General features: G+C 38.2%; 2 protein-coding genes across 5 annotated transcripts in view; one reads left to right on the top strand and one right to left on the bottom strand.

Annotated features, from left to right (window-relative positions):
* Window positions 1-20,512, top strand: part of WDR7 (WD repeat domain 7) — a 364,436-nt gene that overhangs the window by 281,989 nt on the left and 61,935 nt on the right. For all 4 annotated transcript variants that reach the window (XM_028102886.2, XM_028102888.2, XM_028102884.2 and 1 more), the window contains one exon: window positions 17,841-17,940. In XM_028102886.2, the coding sequence (XP_027958687.1) occupies window positions 17,841-17,940 (100 nt within the window). The remainder of the gene's footprint in view (window positions 1-17,840; window positions 17,941-20,512) is intronic.
* On the bottom strand, window positions 18,666-18,847 carry LOC114208811 (large ribosomal subunit protein eL39-like). The gene has a single exon (XM_028102889.2). It carries the CDS (start codon window positions 18,819-18,821, stop codon window positions 18,666-18,668), a length of 156 nt encoding a protein of 51 aa, XP_027958690.1. The 5' UTR covers window positions 18,822-18,847.

The following is a 20,512-nucleotide window of genomic DNA, read 5'->3' as shown; positions in this document are numbered from 1 at the left end:
CAAAACATATTTAAAGTTTAAGCTACAAATAGTAAATTCTTTGAAAGAAAAAAGGAGTAATACAAGAAGTTTGATTTATCTAATTTGGTTTATATAATAGCTTTTCTATCAATTTTTAAAACTTCTTTTAATATCTTCTGCTTGAAAGTAGAAATGCATTAGGACACATGCCAGTAAAATTTGGTAGACATTCTTACTTAGCACTGACCAAAGCTCACTTGCTGATATTAAAACCTGAGGTTACAGCAAAGCATTAATCCATAATTAGCTGGGGTAAGCCGTAAGTTTGGGTCTAAACTTAGCAGCTAGTATGCAAAGAGGCACAGACCATCAATACCTAAGTCACAGTGTTCATATGGTAGAACAGTTCAAAACAAATATTCCTGTTTATAAGCCTGAGATCCACATGCAGTTGAGAGTCCTCATACAAAAGACATAAAATATGTATGTAGTTTATAGACCTTGTAGTTTAAGAGGTTTTGTGACTCTCAAGAATGTGTTAGAAGGATGCTCACACAACTAAATATTAAACAAAGTACAGCCATCACTTACTAGTTGAGAGAACTAAGGACACAGATGAGAAGGCGAAGTTTAAAAACTCGTGTTGAGAGCTCACTCCCAGTTAGGCACTGTGGGGAATAATGATCTCCAAGTGCGGTTCCTAGACCATCTTCAAGAGAATTACCTGATTTCTAGGCTCCACCGGAGAGACACTACCTCAGACTATTACGAAGCCTGGAAACCTGCATTTAGCAGCCTCCCCTGATGATTCTTAAGTACACTAAAGTTTGAAAATGAGTACTCTAATAATCCAAAACCAAGAAACATAAAACCTGAGTCATTGTTCTTAATGACTGTGTTCTGATATATAAAACCTTGGATCCTTGAATGCTTATTTGTTTCTATATTGAATAAGCTTAGAGGAATGCCAAGGAAACACCTGAAGACATTCCTTCACTTCCTCTGTTCCAGTGATGCACTATTAGTTTTTTAAAGAGTTGCCCTTAGACTGTATCACGGAATGCCTGCCAAAGATGTTAACTTCAAACTGGTCACTGATTGGCTTTTATTTAAAACTCAGTTGGAAAAAACAGAACACTTAGGAGATAGTTTAAAAAACACATAGCCCATCCTTCAGCTCAGCTCATGATCTTGGAGTCCTGGGATCCAGCCCCACGCTGGGCTCCCCGCTCAGCAGAGAGTCTGCTTCTCCCTCTCCCTCTGCCCCTCCCCCTGCTCATGCCCTCTCTCTCTCTGTCTCTCTCTCATGAATAAATAAAGATCTTTAAAAATAAATAAAAAAATAAGTCCAAAACCTTTAAAAATAAATAAGTAAAAATAAAAAACACATAGTCCATCAAACAAAACAAAACACGTCCATTTATTCCTCTACCTGTTCAAGTTTATATCCATAGAGTAAATGACACCATCGGAGAGCTGCCTTATTGGACCGTGTTGTCTGGTCTCCTTTGCTGTTGCGTCCCCAGGTTCCCCTTCAGGACTATACCTGCGGTTTGGGTTGAGGAATCTTCTGGGAGAGTGTCACTGTGTTGTGTTCTGTAAGCTTCCCTAAGTCCTTCATGGAGTATGTGAATATATATGTATGTGTGTGTGTATGTGAAATGGACACATATTTAAACCTTATTTCAAAAGCCATGGAAACAAAAATAATTGTACACAAAATACCAACTATGATTATTTTCTAAAATGATTTAAAAGTCCTTGTATTAACTGTCCTAGGTCTTCCTGGAGTAGTCTATGTATCCGTAGATATTTATCTATAATCTATTTACTGAAAGATACAAAAATCACATGATTTTAACTACTGTATAAACTTTATAGTCATAGATTTAAATATTTCCTAATACACATTTTAGTTCCAGGGATATTATTAATAATGTAGAAGTGTCCATTAATAATAGAAGAAAATTACTTAAATTTCAATGCCCTCGAGAGACGGTAGGTAGCACATACATCCTTCAAAAAACTGATACACAAAATAGTTCTGCCAGATTTTTCATCACTATAACAAATAAGGCTATATTATTATTTAGGAAATAAGGTGCATTCCTTTTAGAACACAGATATATTAGCAGTAAGATTCTTGAAACATTGAATTACTTTTACATTTATGAATAAGAGTCAGAGGTACAGTCAGGTAATTTGAAGAAATGAATTCCTCCAGATTCTTGCTGGACTTGTTGGCCTTTGCTTTGCCTTTGTCAGGCTCCTAGATGATCTTCAAAGAGGCATCATCTGGCACTCTAGATCATTGCTGTTGGAGGCAGAAGTACAGAGGGCTCTGAGTAACGTACATTTAATTGCCTGGATATAAATAATACAGCGTCCTTAGTTAAATGTACCCTAGACACAAAGTAGAACTAACTTTTTTCAAGGAGTGGAAGATACACATTTGCTGGAGTTTTCTCAGAATTCCTTTTTCAAAGGTAGTTACTGGGATGCCTGGGTGGCTCAGTCAGTTGAGCATCTGCCTTCGGTTCAGGTCATCGGGCTCCCAGCTCTGCAGGGAGCCTGCTTCTCCCTCTGCCTGCCATTCCCCCTGCTTGTGCGTGCGCTCTCTCGCTCTCTCTCTCTCTCTCTCTCTCTCTCTCTCTCTCACAATTAAATGAATAAAATCTTAAAGAAAAAAGTAAAATGTAGTTACCAACTGCTGTGTTGCTGAACTTGGATATCCTTGTGAAGTCCCTCATTTAACAGACCAGTCACCAGTCAACACTGAGCATGCCATGCCTAACTCAGTTTGATTAATTTTCCTCTTTTGGTCACCGTATAAACACTGACTCATTTTACATGACTGTATTTGATGCAGCAGCATAAAAAATCAAAGTGTAAAAATACACAGATGTTACTGAACTAAGAGAAAAGCAGTATAGAACACATATGTGTGACACACTTATTCTAAAATGAATATAGGTTTCTTATTCATTTTGTAAAAATATTCTTTTGCTAGTCTCAGAATAAAAAATTTAAGCTCTTGTAAGCTACTGCCTATCAAAGCTCAGTTAGAAAGGAAGATAAAATACCTCTGGAAATATAATGAAATTATGTAATTTTAAAATTTGAGGCTATTTTATTATGTTCTTGTGGACTAGTAGTGACATAATGCATAGCAAATAAAGGATTAGGGATTTAAAAATGAAATTATAAGTTGATGGGAAAGTATGATTATATTTGGAAATATAAAAGGTTTCAGGTTTTTTTTCATAGCAACAGTTAGATACGTATGCCTCTAAATGCAATTTTTAGTCACTTATGACTCCTCAATTATGCACATTTTAAGTCGCTTGGAGGGGCTTTTGTATCCACTTCCTTTATAGCGCCCTGTAGCAAGTAGGAGAGGGCTTCTCTGGCCAAAAGCCATGTGCCCCAGAATTCCCAGATAGATCTATTTCATGCATTTTTATTCCCTTAAGTTGAGGCAATTAATTTGACATACAACTAAGAGTGATTTAATTTTTATGCCTTCTAAAGACTTATCAAATAAATTCACAGATTCAAAAGAAATCCTTTGGTGGGCTCTGTCTCAATTTTTAGTTAAACTGTGAACACTGATGTAGATACTCAGGAACCGATTTCATCATTATAAACGGCACCAGTTCATTCACTTAAACATGACCTTGCTGCGTTATTTTTATAGAATGGCAAGTTGTAGAATGTTGAATCTGAAAAGGACCTTATGTTACGCATTACGTATTCCTATCCTTCATTTTACAAATGGACAAGTTTAAGAACATTTTTGTGCTGACAGATGACAGTGAAGCCCAGCTCTGCTGAACAGATCTCACACCTGCTCTGTGTTATGCAGGGGAGAGTCCACAGGCATGGACACATCAGGCGACACACAGAGCTGTGTCATCCCGTCAGAGGACGAGAAGGCTCCTGTTGTGTTCCGGGCCCTGGTCTCTTCCTGCTGCATTCTTCATCCCATGCCCTTTCCCCTCCTCTTGGACCATGCTCTCTAGAGAACGCTGCTATCACATTATCCTTTCCTCTCTCTGGCGCCTCATCCTCCCCCTGGAAGCAACACTCTGTTGTCTCTCATTGAGCAGCCCTCCCTTCCCTCTACATCTCATCTGTCCACTTCCTGCCCTCTCGTCTCCCCTCTTCCCGGAAAAGGGGTCTACACTCTGTTCATTTTGTCACCTGATCTGATCTTTGCTCCCACTCTTTTGCTCATATCTCTCTCTCTCCCTCTCCCCACCCGGTTACAATTTTTCGATTGTCCAGTGTTTTTCAGTCTTTAGTGATTCTCAAACTTTCTGGCCTCAGAACTCCTTAAAATTAAAGACCCAAAAGAGTTATTTGAAATACTAAATGCAGTTCATGTTGATCTAAAAACACATTTTTGTGGAAAATAACTACTTTGCCCAAACAAAAAAAAATACTGAGAAAGTAGTATTGCTTAACATTTTTTCAGATTTCTCTAATGTCTGGCTTAATAGGAGACAGGTGGATTTTCATATTGGTGCCTGTCTTTAATCTGTTGCCATGTGTTGTTTTAATTGAGTATGTGGTGAAAAATATGGCCTCACATAGATACAGAATTGAAAATAGGAGGAATGTTTTAATAGCCTTTTAAGATAATTTTGCATCTTCTTTAGTAGTTCACCAAAACTCAACATTTGGTCATGTGGTCATTTTTAAAGGCCAGCCACAATGTAGACTCTGCAATCATACTGAACTTTTCATACTGGTGTATTTAATTCATTGGTACATCTTGCACTTTGAGTGGGTCTTTCTCCCATGTGTGACTTTGTAACATTATGCATTTGTCTTTGGAAAATATTGATCCCTGAGTTATGTAGATTGTCCATATATTGTCACATTGCAACACTCAATATCAAAAAATCACTTTTGCTAATATTACTGCTGATCTCATGAAAAAGCCAGAATTCTGACTCAAGAGTCAGAATGTAAATAAAGTTAATAATTTTTACTGCCTCGTCAGGGACATTCTCAAGTGAAAATGCCCTGGGGTTTAGTTCTGTTTACCACTAGCGCGTGGCCTTGAAGTCATTAAGGACGGCTGGTAGAGTGCGGTGCCGTGGCCTTGATTGAGGCTGACGCACCAGCAGCTTCACCTGGTCTTGCTCTAACACTGTCAGTGCAAAGTCAACCCAAAGAACTGATCAGGTCATGTCTCAGTCTCTCACAGAAGTAGTTTTGATCTCACAAACTTCCCAACAGGAGCCTGAGGTCCCACAAGGCGTCTGCAGACCACCCTTTGAGAACCGCTGATGTAGCGGAGCCTTTTGTTGCATTGAAATGTGAAACTTTTTTCTTCTTAATTAAAACTCTTCTACTTTCTGCACCCCTTTAAATCCCCAAGATTGATAGATAGGTTATATCATAACCTTTCCTGGGATCCAGTGTCCGGGGAGGAGGTAGGCTAGACTTCAGGAAGACCAGGGATTAGTTTTTCTGAGGCTCGGTACAAATTCTGAAATCGATTCTACTTACTTTAAAGGACCCTTCGCTTCTCTGGGGATTCCTGCCTCTCCCCACAGTGCTGTGCCGCTGCTCTCGGAAGGGGGCCTCCTTAACCCTGGACTTTCTGTGTTACACATGCCCTGGGATCTATAATAGCTGGCAGCCAGACTGACCATCATTTAGGACTCACGTTACAGATGATATTATATTCAATGGGTTAGACCTGTATTTCTTCAAATCCCAATCTCAAATTCACTGTGCTGAGGGCACCTCGGTCTTTTTTCTGCTCCTTGAATAGAGCCATGCTTATTTCTCCTCAGGACTTTGGTTCCCGCTAGTCCCTCTGCCAGTAACAGTCCTCCTCAGGATCTTGCCGTGGCGTGTCTGGTCTTCTCATTCACATCCACTCCCCAGACCTCCCCGTCTCCCCACCACCACTATCACATTGCCATTTTATCTTCATAGAGCTGATGTCATCTGAAGTCACCTTGTTGATATTTGTACTTCCTCGTTAGGTGCATAAGAGCAGGGACCCTGTCTGGTTGCTTTCCTGTTATGTTCCCAGCACCGCTAGCTGTTGGAAGAATGCACTCGAAGACCCTGTACCCTCAGCGAGGCTTCACAGGATCTGCTGCTCAGACAAAGGGACAGGGCAGGCACAGCCAGGCCTCTCCTTCACCCCTCACCTCTGCCAGCCAAGCCTCCCCTTCTCTCTTTCTCAGCTGCCTCTTCCCAATCCTAAATTGCACCTCATCCCATTGATTCCAAAGTTATGCTGTAGTCTCTTCTTGGCAGCCTAAGCGCTTACTAAGTATTTAGCTTGCTTTTATTTCATTGAAACCAGATTCCCAAAGGTATAGAATATAGATGAAATCTTAAGATATATACTCTGTACACACACACACACACCCCACACACACACACAGAGACACACACACAGACACACACACACACAGACACCATATATATATATAGAGAGAGAGAGAGAGAGAAAATGAGAGAGTGAGTCTACTTTCTCAAAGATAGGAGACTCTGAGTCAACAATTCTCAACCCTCTTGGTCTCAGGACCCCTTTATACTTAAAAATTATTGAGGGCCCCAAAGAACTTTTTTTTAAAGATTTATTTATTTATTTGAGAGAGAGAGAGAGCATGAGCGGGAGCGGCAGAGGGAGAGGGAGAAGCAGGCTTCCCGCGGAGCAGGGAGCCCGATGCGGGGCTCGATCCCAGGACCCCGGGATCATGACCTGAGCGGAAGGCAGACGCTCAACAACTGAGCCACCCAGGCGCCCCAAGTTAAAGGTTTTTAAAAGAAAACACAGGGAGTACCTATCTTGTTGTACTATTTTTTTTAACCTATTGAAGTTTTGTGGAAAAAGTCAATTAGGTAGAAATCAGAGCATAGTTTTAACATAGTATCACCATTGTGCTTTTAAATGCATATTATTTGGGCTCAGGTCATGATCCTGGAGTCCCGGGATCGAGTCCCACATCGGGCTCCCTGCTCAGCAGGGAGTCTGCCTCTCCCTCTGACCCTCCTCCGCTCATGCTCTCTCTCAAATAAAATCTTTAAAAATAAATAAATAAATAAAAGCATATTATTTGTGGTAATGAAATGTTATTCAGCACTAAAAAAAATGAGCCATCAAACCTTGAAAGACATGAAGGAACCTTAAATGCTTGTTACCGAGTGAAAGAAGCCAATCTGAAAAGGCTTACATACTGTTTGATTCCAACTATATGACATTCTGGAAAAGGCAAAGCTGTGGTTAAATTCAGCAAAACCATAAAAACATTTTAAATTTCAATGCCAATACTACTAAAATGCAGGTGATTTATCCATTTACAGTAAGTTAGAGAAATTTATACCCTGAGCACTTTAACCCTTCCTCCTTACCACTACTACTATCTTTTTAGTATCTACTAAGAAGTCCAAGTATTTGAGCCATTGAATATATTGTTCAGGCCTATGCATAGACTGAGAACTTCATTCTTGGCAATGAAATACGCAATGTAAAAGAATATACACTATAATTTTTGCAAAGTGATCACTGACTCAGTAGTAAGAGATTCACAATCACATTTAACATAATATTTCATTCAATGACAGCCAATTCTACATATGGAAATAGCTCAGATTTTGGAGTCAGAAGCATTTGTTTGCCTCATAAACACCTACTCATCTTTTTAAATTCACCTAAAACATCACCAGTTCTTTTTCCTCCCATATACTGTTACCTGGTCCCTTCTTTATGTCCTTCCCATCATACCACCTGGGACTCTTCCATGCGTCCTGGAGTCCCTTTTATCACAGCCTGCGACATCTCTCTGATTTACCGTTCTGTCTCTGCCAAGCCAAATTACGGCTTTTGAAGCAGAACAGTGCGATGCCTGAGTGACCAGATGTAGCTGAGAAGCCCACGCTAGCCAAGCACTGCACCATCCACAGAGCAGACACACATTACATGTCCACTGAAGAAGGGAATACATTCTAAAATACTTTCAGAAAATTTTAATCAAGAAAATCCACATGACTGCTTAAAAATTATTTTACTTTGTTAAATCACTTGAACTCCATTTATTGATTCTTATTTCTTCAGTGACTTTTTTTCTAATTTTGGAATTGGGTACTGTGATTTATCATTTATATGGCAAAACCCAGCCAATTAAAATATTCTCATATCAATTTTCAATTCTAAAAATAAACACTATCTAGCATTATTTAAAATAACCGGATGGTATAAACCATAATAGAGTGACTAATTAATTAAAATTTCTCATCACTGAGTGATTGAGAATGATATGCTGTCATCAAAAATACTAAATGCTCACCATTACACATCACTTAAGTTCATATTGATTTCTTGACTTTTTATAATGAATAGATTATATATTTTTAAAAATGGACTTTACTTTTTTTTTAAAGGTTTTATTCATTTATTTTGAGAAAGAAAGTACGTGTGAGCGAGAGAGGAAGGGCAGAGGAAGAAGAGGAGGGAGAGAAGCAGATTCCCTACTGAGCAGGGAGCCGGATGTGCCCCCCGCAACACAGGGCTCAATCCCAGGACCCCAAGATCATGACCAGAGCCAAAATTAAGAGTCTGACGCTGAACCGACTGAGCCACCCAGGAACCCCCAAAATGGACTTTCCTTTTTAGAGCAGTTTTAGATTCACGGCAAAACTGAGAAGTACAGAGTTTTCCCAAATACTCCTGGCCCCCAACATGCACAGACTCCTCTATTATCAACAGCTACCTCTCAAGAATGATATATTTGTTACAACTGATGAATTTACACTGACACATTATTATCACCCAGAGTCTGTAGATTACCTTAGGATTCACTCTCGGTATTGTACATTCTACGGGTTTGGACAAATGTATAACGACTCATTCACCACTGTAGTATCATACAGAGTAGTTTCTCTACCCTAGAAATCCTCGGTGCTCCACCTATTCAACCTCTCTTCCCCACCAACCCCCTTGGTAACCACTAATCTTTTTATTGACTCCACAGCTGACTTTTGTTGGGAACATCTTAGTATGATTTTATATAGAAAATGTACTTTATGTTGAAACATGTTTATTCACTCATGTCCTCTAAATGTAATTATTGTTTACCAACAGTTGTTTCCATTAAAAGATACTAGAGCTGTGACATACCATACAGCCATTAAAAAGATTGAGGTCAATCCATTTCTACTGATACGGGAAGGTGGCAGTAGAAGAGAAACTTAGAGAGAAATTCTCAAAGTTTCAAAAGAGCATGTAAAATAAAATCATTTTTGAAGAAGAAAACTATATGTAAGCATTGATATTCATGCTTGTATGTGTATGCATATGAAGAGGGGAAAAAATCTGGAAAGGACATACTCCAAAGTATTTCTCATGATTACCTGGGGTGCTGAAAGGGATTGGTAGTAAAGGGTAATCTTCCTTTCTTAACTGTTTATTTTTCATATTTTCTGTGTTTCTTTTTTTTTCTTTAAATTTTTTATTGTTATGTTAATCACCATACATTACATCATTAGTTTTTGATGTAGTGTTCCATGATTCATTGTTTGCGTATAACATCCAGTACTCCATTCAATACGTGCCCTCTTTAATACCCATCCCCAGGCTAACCCATCCCCCCACACCCCTCCCCTCTAGAACCCTCAGTTTGTTTTTCAGAGTCCATTGTCTCTCATGGTTCGTCTCCCCCTCCGATTTACCCCCCTTCATTCTTCCCCTCCTGCTATCTTCTTTTTTTTTTTTAACATATATTGCATTATTTGTTTCAGAGGTACAGATCTGTGATTTTCAACAGTCTTGCACAATTCTCAGCACTCACCATAGCACATCCCCTCCCCAATGTCTATCACCCAGCCACCCCATCCCTCCCACCCCCCACCACTCCAGCAACCCTCAGTTTGTTTCTGTGTTTCTTTTTTACAATGAGTGTGTATTTCTTCTAAACTGGATATATATTAGAAAATTCAAATAAATAATGAAGTGATCATTGGGAAAACATTAAAGCTATAACATAGATAAGATACCCAAAAAGTAAAATAAGTAAACTTTTGAGCTGAATGGAAAAAAAAATCTAGACAGAAGAGTTAAAAGTCTGTATTTTCAGAGCCAGTTTACCTTTTCTTAAACTTTGTTATTATGTAGACAGACTGATTGATTCTGCTTTTCAAGTGAAAAGCTGATTCAGCTCTGTTCACCCTAAATGGGCACTTAAAATCCAGTAAGGAAATGAACACCATCTACTTTAGAACAGTGCATGAGCTCATTTTTTAAAAAACTTCTCCAAACCTGTGGTTTTTTCTTATCCCATATGGTAATAACAGTAATAGGATGTAAAACAGCTTCTGTCCTAACTTCCAGGAAAATTCTTAAATTGGTTACCATTTTATAATCTTTCTATAATAAATAATTACAGATGTTACTCCTGTACTCAGGTCAGAAGTCACTCTAAAAACATTTTAGTCCATTTCCCTACTCCTAAAAACCCTACGACAGATTGCTGTCTTTCAGTATTAAAGTTCTTCATAAAACAAAACTCTAAAGCTTGCAGGAGTATTCCATTTCACTGTATAACAGAAAGAATATTAACTTTTCAGACTCTTTGAAATGATACAGAGAGTTTCAAACCAAAATCTGTATTATTTGTATTAGCAACTTTAAGCTGAAATTAAAATAATTTGCAATTATTATCAGGTTATATTTGCAAATCACAAGTTTTTAAGAAATCCATATAAAATATCTGGGGGCATAAATTATTTCCCTTATTTATTAGCATGTTAAAAGTCAGCACTTAGTTGCCCTAGAAAAATAGCACATTAACCACATCTAATTGATTCTTTCTGTAGCGTATCTTCGGAGGTACAGCTCATATGGTTATGGTGAAGGTGATGATAACTGCTAAAGTGTGCTAGTGCTCATGACGGGAAGGGTTTGTCGTGCGCCAGGCACTGTTTTCAGTACTTTGCATGTATTAGCTCATTTAATCCTCACAACAACTGTAAGTTCCTGCTTTCATATAAGGAAACCAAGGCATAGGCAAGTGACTTGCTGCAGGTCACACAGTTACTCAGTGGCAGAGCCAGGGGATAAGAACTCTTTCCCAGCCACCATACAATACTTCCTTAACATGCACGGTATTTTCCTTGCAGAAATTCTGCTCCCTGTACAACCTAGGAAGTGTTTCCAGTTCTCCTTTTAATACCCTGGCTACAGTGTGCCCATAACAAGTCTTCCAGAAGGGAAGTAATTCACCTGTTAAATATTTAAGAGTGTTATTCAGGAGATATCTATTGACTCTTGAAAGTTTACAAGAGGCTGAACAGGAAGGAGGTGATGACTTCCAAATGGAATTCACCAGTATCCATCACCATCCCAGAATGAGGGATTTTTCCTTTTTGTCTTTTGCCCTCCACTAGAAAGAAGCACTTCTAGAAAACATTTCCCCACCCTTTACTGCTCACACCCCCAAAAACTAAAACAGGTCCGCTTGAACTGGTGCCTTAGCCAAAGCCACTTTTCACACCTGTAAGTCTTGCAAACACGTGAGCAGCCCAGAGACCTGGAGTTCTGGGGGCAGTGTAGGAACACGTTCTATAAAGTACCTCCTGATTTACAGAGTGCCCCCCGCCCTTGATTGCCTTGGTGCATCTGTGAGAGCTGACAGCCAGTGCTTTGAAAACCTCCTCATTATTTTCCTAGCCCTCATGTGGTGGCCCTCCGAAGAGCTCTTTGGCATCTCATACGGGCCAGCACAGGGCTTGGGGCAGGCCTGTTGTCAGTGGTACCCTCTGTGGTCAGTGTTTTCTGTACATTGCTCCACTCCAGAAGGCCTATGAATTCTTTCCCACAGAACAGGTTTGCCTGTGTTTAGGGCTCCAGTCTTTTTTGTGGGCTACTGGGAACATGATGTGGATGTTTAGAAGTCTCAGCCCTCATCCAGAATGCACAATGAGTACAGGGATGCAAAGTGATGATTAATTTTTAAATAATTTTTGTTTACATTAATAAGAAACTTTCATTCATATCCAGCAGAGTGTAACTGAATCAATCTAAAAAGTTATTTCATGCAAATTAAAATAAAAATGTGATAACCATTTTTTCTCTTGTGTTGGTGAAAAAGAAAGTTTGGTACAACTGGGGGCACTCTTTTACTGTTAGTGGGAATTGAAGGTAAATTGGCATTGCCTGTCAAAAATGTATGTATACTTTAATCCAGAATCTCGCTTTGGGGATTCTGTCCTACAGAAACAGTCACCTGTATGTATAAGGATCCATACACAGTGTTAACTGTCAGGAAGGGAATAGTTAAATAATGGACTATACATACACAGGAGTACAATTCAGGGATAAGAAAGAAGGACATGGGATCTTGTATACTGACGTGGGGTGACATTCCATGAAGTCTTGAGAGAAGGAAAGAAAGCTGCAGAATAATATGTATAACACAATACCATTTGTGTAATCAGAATTAGAAACACCTCTCAGAAGTTCCACCAAATTGTTAACAGTCGTTAATCCTTGGTGAGAGAGGGGGTGTGAGAGGGACTTACTTTTTACTATATACATATGGGCGGTTTTGAGTTTTTTACAAGTACATATTGCCTTGAGAGCTTTTTAACAAAAAGAGTCAAAAGTTTGTGAACCATTTTAAATCAATGTCAAGAATTTCTAGAAGCCCCTCAATAATCCTAATATCTCAGTTGCTTATGAAAATACGTGTGCCCAGTTCTTGGGGCAGCACCTGCTGTACAGCCAGTATTCAGGAAGTGTTAGCTGCAGGTACTGTAGTGAATGGTAAATAGTTCTAAACTGTACATGGTTATACTCCATACATTCTATTCGACATCCTTAGATTTTAGATGATTTCACGTTAACCTAGAGATTAATTTTGGATTATTGAAGAGTGTTTTTTGTTGCTTTTTAATGCTCAAGGATATGATAAACAGTAGTAACTTAACATCCTGAGATCATTGGAGAGTACCAAAGTCATAGTTAAGAAAGTGATTTTACGGGTTTCTGTGTTCCTCCCAAATCATATTTTTGCCGAGAGTTGGATGTTTCCTCTTCCTGTGTGTTTCCAAATTGACTTTTAAATTTCACATCAGTGTTCTCTTATTTGAAGACCATTTTTAATAAAGATAAAAGGGTCATCAATTTAAAGGAGACTATAAATAGAGAGTACCAAATTTAGAGACTCAGGCACTGGGTGCTTGGCAAACTTGCAAGCAAAGTGATTTGCTCCAGGATCCTGCACTCAATTCACATTTGTGTTTCACACCCATTGTTGGGTGGTTGGACACCCCATTGTGACTTAGTCCTGAAAAATTGAAGTCACAGATATGGCTTTGGAGAAATAATCTATTCCAGTGTTTACTGATGATTGATAAGTTGTTATTTCTTTTAATTAGGTTTTGTGCGATAATACCATGTTCACTGACATTTATGTATAGTGTTATAGCTGGCAGGTTCTTAGCATAATTTTTATTTCCATAACAACATTTATACCAAAAATACATACTTTCTTATATACATCATTATTTAGACTATATTTGCCTTCTTGAATTTCAGTTCAGGTAATCTTTTCTAGTTCCCTAAGGTATAATTAAATAGTTTCCATTATGAAACTGTCAGCTGCATGCTAACATATCTAGGTCGCAGGGACCTTTACAGATAATTTCATATAAATCTGCAGTTGTTTGTCTCAATTAAAAATGTATTTTTAGAGAGGTCATGGCAGTTTCTTGACTTCTGTTTCTTAAGTTCTGCCTAACTTTTTTGGACAGTTTTTGTTTCCTTTGTTTCCTCATCTCAATTATTATTTTAGACCCTTTAAAATATTCATTGGTCTTAAAAATATTTTTTGCATAGTTTATATACTAGTCACTGGAGGGTAGGCACAGTATTTGAACTTCTTACTGCATTACTTTTTACTGCTCATTTGGACCACATTTATGTATTCATACATTCAACAAAAGATAAAGTCTCTGGTGGAGAGAAACGAGCTATAAACAAAATATTGTTTAATATCAGAAATGGTTAAGTACAATAAAGAAAAATAAGGGGTGCCTGGGTGGCTCAGTCGTTAAGCATCTGCCTTCAGCTCAGGTCATGATCCCAGGGTCCTGGGATTGAGCCCCACGTCGGGCTCCCTGCTCCGCGGGAAGCCTGCTTCTCCCTCTCCCACTCCCCTGCTTGTGTTCCCTCTCTCACTGTGTCTCTCTCTGTCAAATAAATAAACAAAATCTTAAAGAAAAAAATAGGATAATGGACTACAGAATAACTGAGGAAGGGCTGCTATATTAGATAAGATGGCCCATGAAGATCTTTGTCAAGATCACCTTGGAACAGAGACCTAAATGAAGGGAGGGTACAAGCCATGGGGATACCAAGCAGATGAGGTATTCTTTTTTTTTTTTTTAAAGGATTTTATTTATTTATTTGACGGAGAGAGAAACAGTGAGAGAGGGAACACAAGCAGAGGGAGTGGGAGAGGGAGAAGCAGGCTTCCCATGGAGCGGAGAGCCCCATGTGGGGCTCAATCCCAGGTCCCTGGGATCATGCATGACCTGAGCCAAAGGCAGACACTTAACGACTGAGCCACCCGCGCGCCCCGCAGATGAGGTTTTCAAGTGGAGGGAGCAGCAAGTGTTAAAGCTCCAAAGTGGAAACATTCTTGGCATATTTGAGAAAGTACATGGAGACCAGTGTAACTAGAGCAGAGAGAACAGGGGGGAGAGAAGATGAAGTCTCAGAGATGGGATCACATCATAAGGGTCTTGAGGGATGGTTGTGAACATAAGAGAGAGGTGATTTGATTAATGGTTGAAAAGGATCACCCTGACTGCATGTGGGCAGTAATGAAAGCGTGGGATCAGTGACTAAATTTCTTGGATGATGACCACCCCAACCCCAGTAAGAAATATATTTTGTAACATTACTCGATTCCAGTTTACTCTTCTTTCACATATTTGTGTGGTAGTGTTCTCTCTAGAGAGAGACACTTAGCAGAGTTTCCTTGTGATGGGCCAAGTTTCGGAGATCCTTGTTCTGATTTGAATATAATAAAGGGATTCTTACCAGATTGTTACCCAAGAAAGCTGCCCAAAGGACATGTTATCGATGTAGTGAACTGGGGACTGAAATACCATTTTAGAAGATGCAGCACACATCAGTCCTTACTCTGAGAACACCCCCCTCCCAAATTTTGAAGGAATTGAAGCTTTTCATGTAGGATCAGGTCGCATCTAGAATAATTTTAAAAACCGTAGTGGATCTTCCTCTTCAATCCATTGATACCTTTGCAGGTAGGAGCAACTAATGCATATCTCACTATTCCTAATCTTGACAGTTCCTCAGTGGAAAACTAGTTCTAGGAGAAGAGTAGTTCAGGGGTATGATGGGTTCTGGAAACCCTCGGCAGAGATAGGCTCACTGCAGCCAGTCTCCCAGAGTGGATACTTGTGAAGTGACTACATACATACCACGGATTTCTTCTGTTGAAAGAGACACTGTTAAAGGAATAAAAAGTTTAACAAGAAATCCAAAGGTAAAAACGTACCATAAGACCTTCACTGTCCAGAATTGTTTAAGATCTTGTTTAGAAGTATTACTCTGGCAGTAAATTGCAAAGAATGATAAATGCAGACCTGTAATACGTGGTCCTTTCAGGAAAACTAAAGATTTGATACCAAGAATAGATTTGATATTTTTTTCTTCCATAAAGTATGGTGTTTATAGATGATATAGAAGGATGAGGTTGATATCCAGACCATAGAAGATGGCAATGTAACAAAAACTTTTAAAATTCTAGTTTAAGTAAATTTTGTCCACATAAACGTATTTTACCACAGGTTTGTTTTGAAGAGGATTATTTTGAGGGGTAATTATAGTCATGTTTTGCAGACAGATTTCAGCAGTATTGCAGCTACATCTGTGCAAAGTTTAATAATAGATTTTAAAAATACTTCTGGAAATTTTCTTTTCCTATGGCTCTTAACCTGAACAGAATAAATATTTGTTAAAACATTTGTTAGATATTACGTTCCATGTTACTGTAATTGGGAGTAAACTGTGTGTGCTTCTGTGTGTATAGATGTAGGTGTAGATATATAGTGATGCCCAACACTTAAACCACTGTAATGATTGAATAACAAAATAGTAAAAGTTTTTAAAGTCTTCTAGATCATTTTTTTATTTTCAAGTGTAGGAACATTGGATTTTGAATGCTGATCCCTACCTTCTCTATCGAAGTAGAGTAATCTGAGGCTTCAGAGAAGAAAGGCTTTGAGAAATCAACCTTACACTAACCACTTAATGGTGGGGAAGCTTCTTATGTATCAGGAGCCTTTAGTGCCTTTCCTTCCCTCAAACCAGTGTGCAAAGAGGACATTCCATACCTAAGCACAGCAAGACCAGCAGGACATCCTAAATTAGTGTCTCTCGTGCAACTAAAAAATGAAGCATTATTAATCTTCCACTGAACGGAAAGGAGTTGCATTACTGGGTAAGGCTTAGGGATAGGACAGAAGTATTATTGAATCCACCACTTGCTCATAAGTAACAAACAAAGAGTTTTAAAACAGTATCTCATTTTTCAGATTTATGAAATGTGTGTGAATGTCATAATGCCATCTCATGCCCAGATGGCTTTATCACAATGTCGCTGGTTTCAAAATGCTCACATTTAAACCTCTTGTCTCTCAGCCTCTCTTACCAGAATTTCAGAAATGTCATCACATGACCTAGCAGTTTTTTTACTCCATTTCAAGAAAGCATTAGAGAAATATTTCCTCACTGTCATCTCCTTTACCTCCCCTTCCCATCTTTAAAAAAATAATAACAGAAAAGTTAGGTTGGTAGTATGACACCACAGAGAAAAAAGGCAAGGAATGTGTGGTAGAATTGATGTAATATCCTCAAAAATATTTAGGGTAAGCCACTTGTTCATCTGGGCACCTCATACTGAGACAATAGCACTAGATACTGGGAAGGTATATTCAAAACTCTTTAGGGATATAAAATCATACCTTATTTACACTTATAATAATTTTTATTCATATCTTCCTGGCTCTAGCCAGATGGCCATGAAATCATTATGGCAAAGAATAGATCAGAAATTCAGATACCTAATCTACTCATGCAAATTAACTTAGAGAAAAGAGAAATAAATAAAAATAAATTAACCTCTTATAACCTTCAAATCATCCTCCCTCAGTTTTCTTTTCATGTAATGCCAAATAAGCACCAAGTGTGCTTACTTATACTACCTATAGTCACAGCTGTCATTTAGATAAACCGGCAAATGTGGAAAATCTATGGAATTTGCCAGATAACTTTTTTCTTATGGATAACTTACCAATTTCATTCTAAATTATTGATATGAACTTAAGTATAACATTAATGTAGCTTTTCTGTGGTCTGCTAGAAAGTATGTTTCACTCCTTAATATTGTAATAAAATGTGAGGACATAATTAGATTGAATATGTAAGCCTTTCATCTTTTCCATTCTGTTTAAGTAGAAGTATCTGCATAATAATTACTATAGCAGAACTGAGTTTTCTTATTAAATCTTTTTTGTATTTGACCCTATTTCTTGCTTGAAAATTCAAAGGTGTTTATAATGATGAAGTTGTTTTCTACTGAAAATAATTAATAGCCTAAGTGGTATTCTGCTTCATTTTTCTTCCAGTTGATTTTAAGAGTTACTAAAATGAAACAGTTCTGAAAAATCTCAATGTATTAATTATATTTATTTAAAAATATATATCAGAGCTGACTTCCGTCTTTGAGATATGTTCTGTCCACTTGCATGTGCAGGTCATCTCACCTGAGTTTTTTGTTTTGTTTTTGTTGTTGTTGTTGTTAAAATGTTCAATTCAGGTTCTACATGGTCAGCTATTATGAACGGAATCACAGAATAGCAGTTGGAGCTCGCCATGGTTCAGTGGCCCTGTACGACATCCGGACTGGAAAATGTCAGGTAAATAAATCATTGTGACTTCCTCTCTATAAAGTGTGAAAGTTATTGAAAGGAATGAGAGACTAGCACTTCACCAGTTGACGTGCTGAGCTGCTGGAACATTATGGATAATGCTAAAGGAATCAATAGTTTAATGAAGGACTCAAAGAATATAGAGCCCTACTGTCTTTATTCACCGGCATCGAAGGGTGGCCACAGATGGGTTCATAAGAGAGCCCAGAGAAAGGTGGTTCTGCTTGCCAGCTACTTTGCAATAAGTCTCTTCGTTTAAACAGTTTTCTGATTCTTCTATTTTTGCCGTGAATTTTTTTTTTAAGATTTTATTTATTTGAGAGAGAGAGAGAGAGCATGAGCGGGGGAAGGGGCAGAGGGAGCAGGAGAAGCAGACTTCCCTCTGAACAAGGAGCCATGCAGGCTTAATCCCAGGACCCTGGGATCATGTCCTGACCTGAGGGCGGACACTTAACTGACTGAGCCACTCAGGCGCCCCTGCCATGCATTTTCCGAAAAAAGTTTTTTTTTTTAGAGCCGAGAGGTCTCACATTTATTACTGAACCAGCCTACTGGTGCAGAGGCATAGTCAGAGAGAAAAATCATTTCCATGATAAGACAAGTCTATGGCCAGGTAGGAAGGATGTTTACAGAATGATAGAACACATGATCTTCATGCAGCTTAATTAAATATGTATGCCAATTAGTTGTGTCATCTCATGACGTGTGACGCCTTACAGACCCAGCTTGATTCTTCTCCAGTGCCTCCTTTTGGAGTTGTACCTGATCTTATTACCAGTTTTCATCCGAATCCACTGGGGAATGGGACGATTCTGCTTTTGTTTCTTGGCCAGGAATCGCTTGATTCTGAAAGTCTTGTGAGAAGGCATGGCGAGAAGCAGCCAGCCACACAGAGCAGGATGGCGGCGAAAAAGAGAGAGCTGAAAAAAATTTGATGATACATTATTATGATCAATGACTAACCCAAAATTAATTTTCTAAGTAAAATGAGGGATTTGGCAATTCTAAGACCACATTCTAGCCAGAGTTCAAGAGAAGAAGAAAACCACAACAGCATTTAGTATGGCTGTATAAAAAAGAAACTGATGAAATAATATATTATTTTTATACTTTTATAACTCTTTATTTTTGAAACACTTTATTGTTTATGAAGAATTGTTCTTGATTTTGATGACTTGATTCTCAAAATGTACCAGTTGGTTATGGCAAGTCTGGCCCCACTTTAGATATTAAGTGAATCAAAACTCCGGGAGACTTTGAATCTCTTTATCCCAGAGGTCATACTGTTAACAAATGGCAAAACCGGGGCTGAGCTCCCCTGTGATCATGGTGAATTTATAGTGCTCATTGGTAAATAGTTCCAAGTCATAACTTCTTATGTTTCATTATAGCATTTATCAGTGCTGATCTATTCAGCCAGATTAGGAATTATATTCACCTGTATTAGATAAGTATATATTCAGCTGTATTAGGAATTTCCAAAAGGAATATGAAGAAATTAATAATGATATAGCTAAAATTTTAAACTGCCTCTTAAATTTAATAGGCTGTTAATTCAAAAGTTTCCCTGGCTGCTTTCCATGAAAACAGTAGTGCTAAGACCTGGTAATAGATGTTGGGGGTAAAAATTTCAGGGGTCAGGCAAGTTTAGGGGATACTGTTGGAATGTTGAACACGTTTCTTTATGCAAACTTTCTCAGTCTCTAATGTGTGAATATGCATTTTGTGTGAGTGCATAGAGGGTGCACCATTTGCCGTACTTGTGTAACTGTTGAATTTTGTTTCTCTGAATTTTTTGACATTAACTCCTTCTCGATGGCCATATTTTTTTTTTTTACTCTGAACTCTGAGCAGTGAAATCACTCTAAATACTTTTTTAAAAATTAAGTTCCATGTTGTTTGTAAGATTCTCTCCTAAAAGGGACAGATTCTTCAAATAGTATTTTCAGAATCTATTTTGGTAAGACGGTTTTTAAAAATGAGAGTATATTATTACTAGCAGACTTGAGAGAAATAAATCACAAACATCGATAAGGTAAAGACAAAAAAAAAAGTAGAACAAAGGGACCTTTTCAAGCTTCTTTAAAATTGAAGTATAGAAATCAGAGAGAAGACTGTTACTGGAGAAGACACAGCTGGCACCAGCAGAGAGAAACGTGATGCGCTGTGGACACAGTGAAGTAACCCAGAGGAGTGAAGGAAGAATAGCAGTTAAGAATTAAGGACAGAGTACCAAACTGTCCTGAACTATACATATCTTGACAGTTTTCTTCCTCCTCAGTGGTCTCAATGAAGGTCTTGGGAACATGCAAAAAACATAATAATTTGAGTATTTTATTCTTTTTAATTAAATTACTCAAGATACACTTATTAATCAAAGGCATTCTTTCTTAACAGGAATTTGTAATGTCATTCATATTCCATTTTATTTTCTGTCCATCATTTTAGTACATTTAGGCATTTTAGTGCCCCCGGATTTTTTTGTCTACTTCAGCTTCTTGATTTTGATATCCCAAATTACCGTTAGTGTTCTATAACTGAATAACCTTTACCTTCCAGC

Source organism: Eumetopias jubatus, unplaced genomic scaffold (assembly GCF_037043125.1).
Source record: "Eumetopias jubatus isolate StellerSeaLion01/CBP00866 unplaced genomic scaffold, mEumJub1_p1.0 scaffold_16, whole genome shotgun sequence".
In the NCBI taxonomy this organism is placed as follows: domain Eukaryota; kingdom Metazoa; phylum Chordata; class Mammalia; order Carnivora; family Otariidae; genus Eumetopias; species Eumetopias jubatus.
Note: the sequence above shows the minus strand (reverse complement) of the source record. Positions and strands in the feature narration are given on the sequence as shown.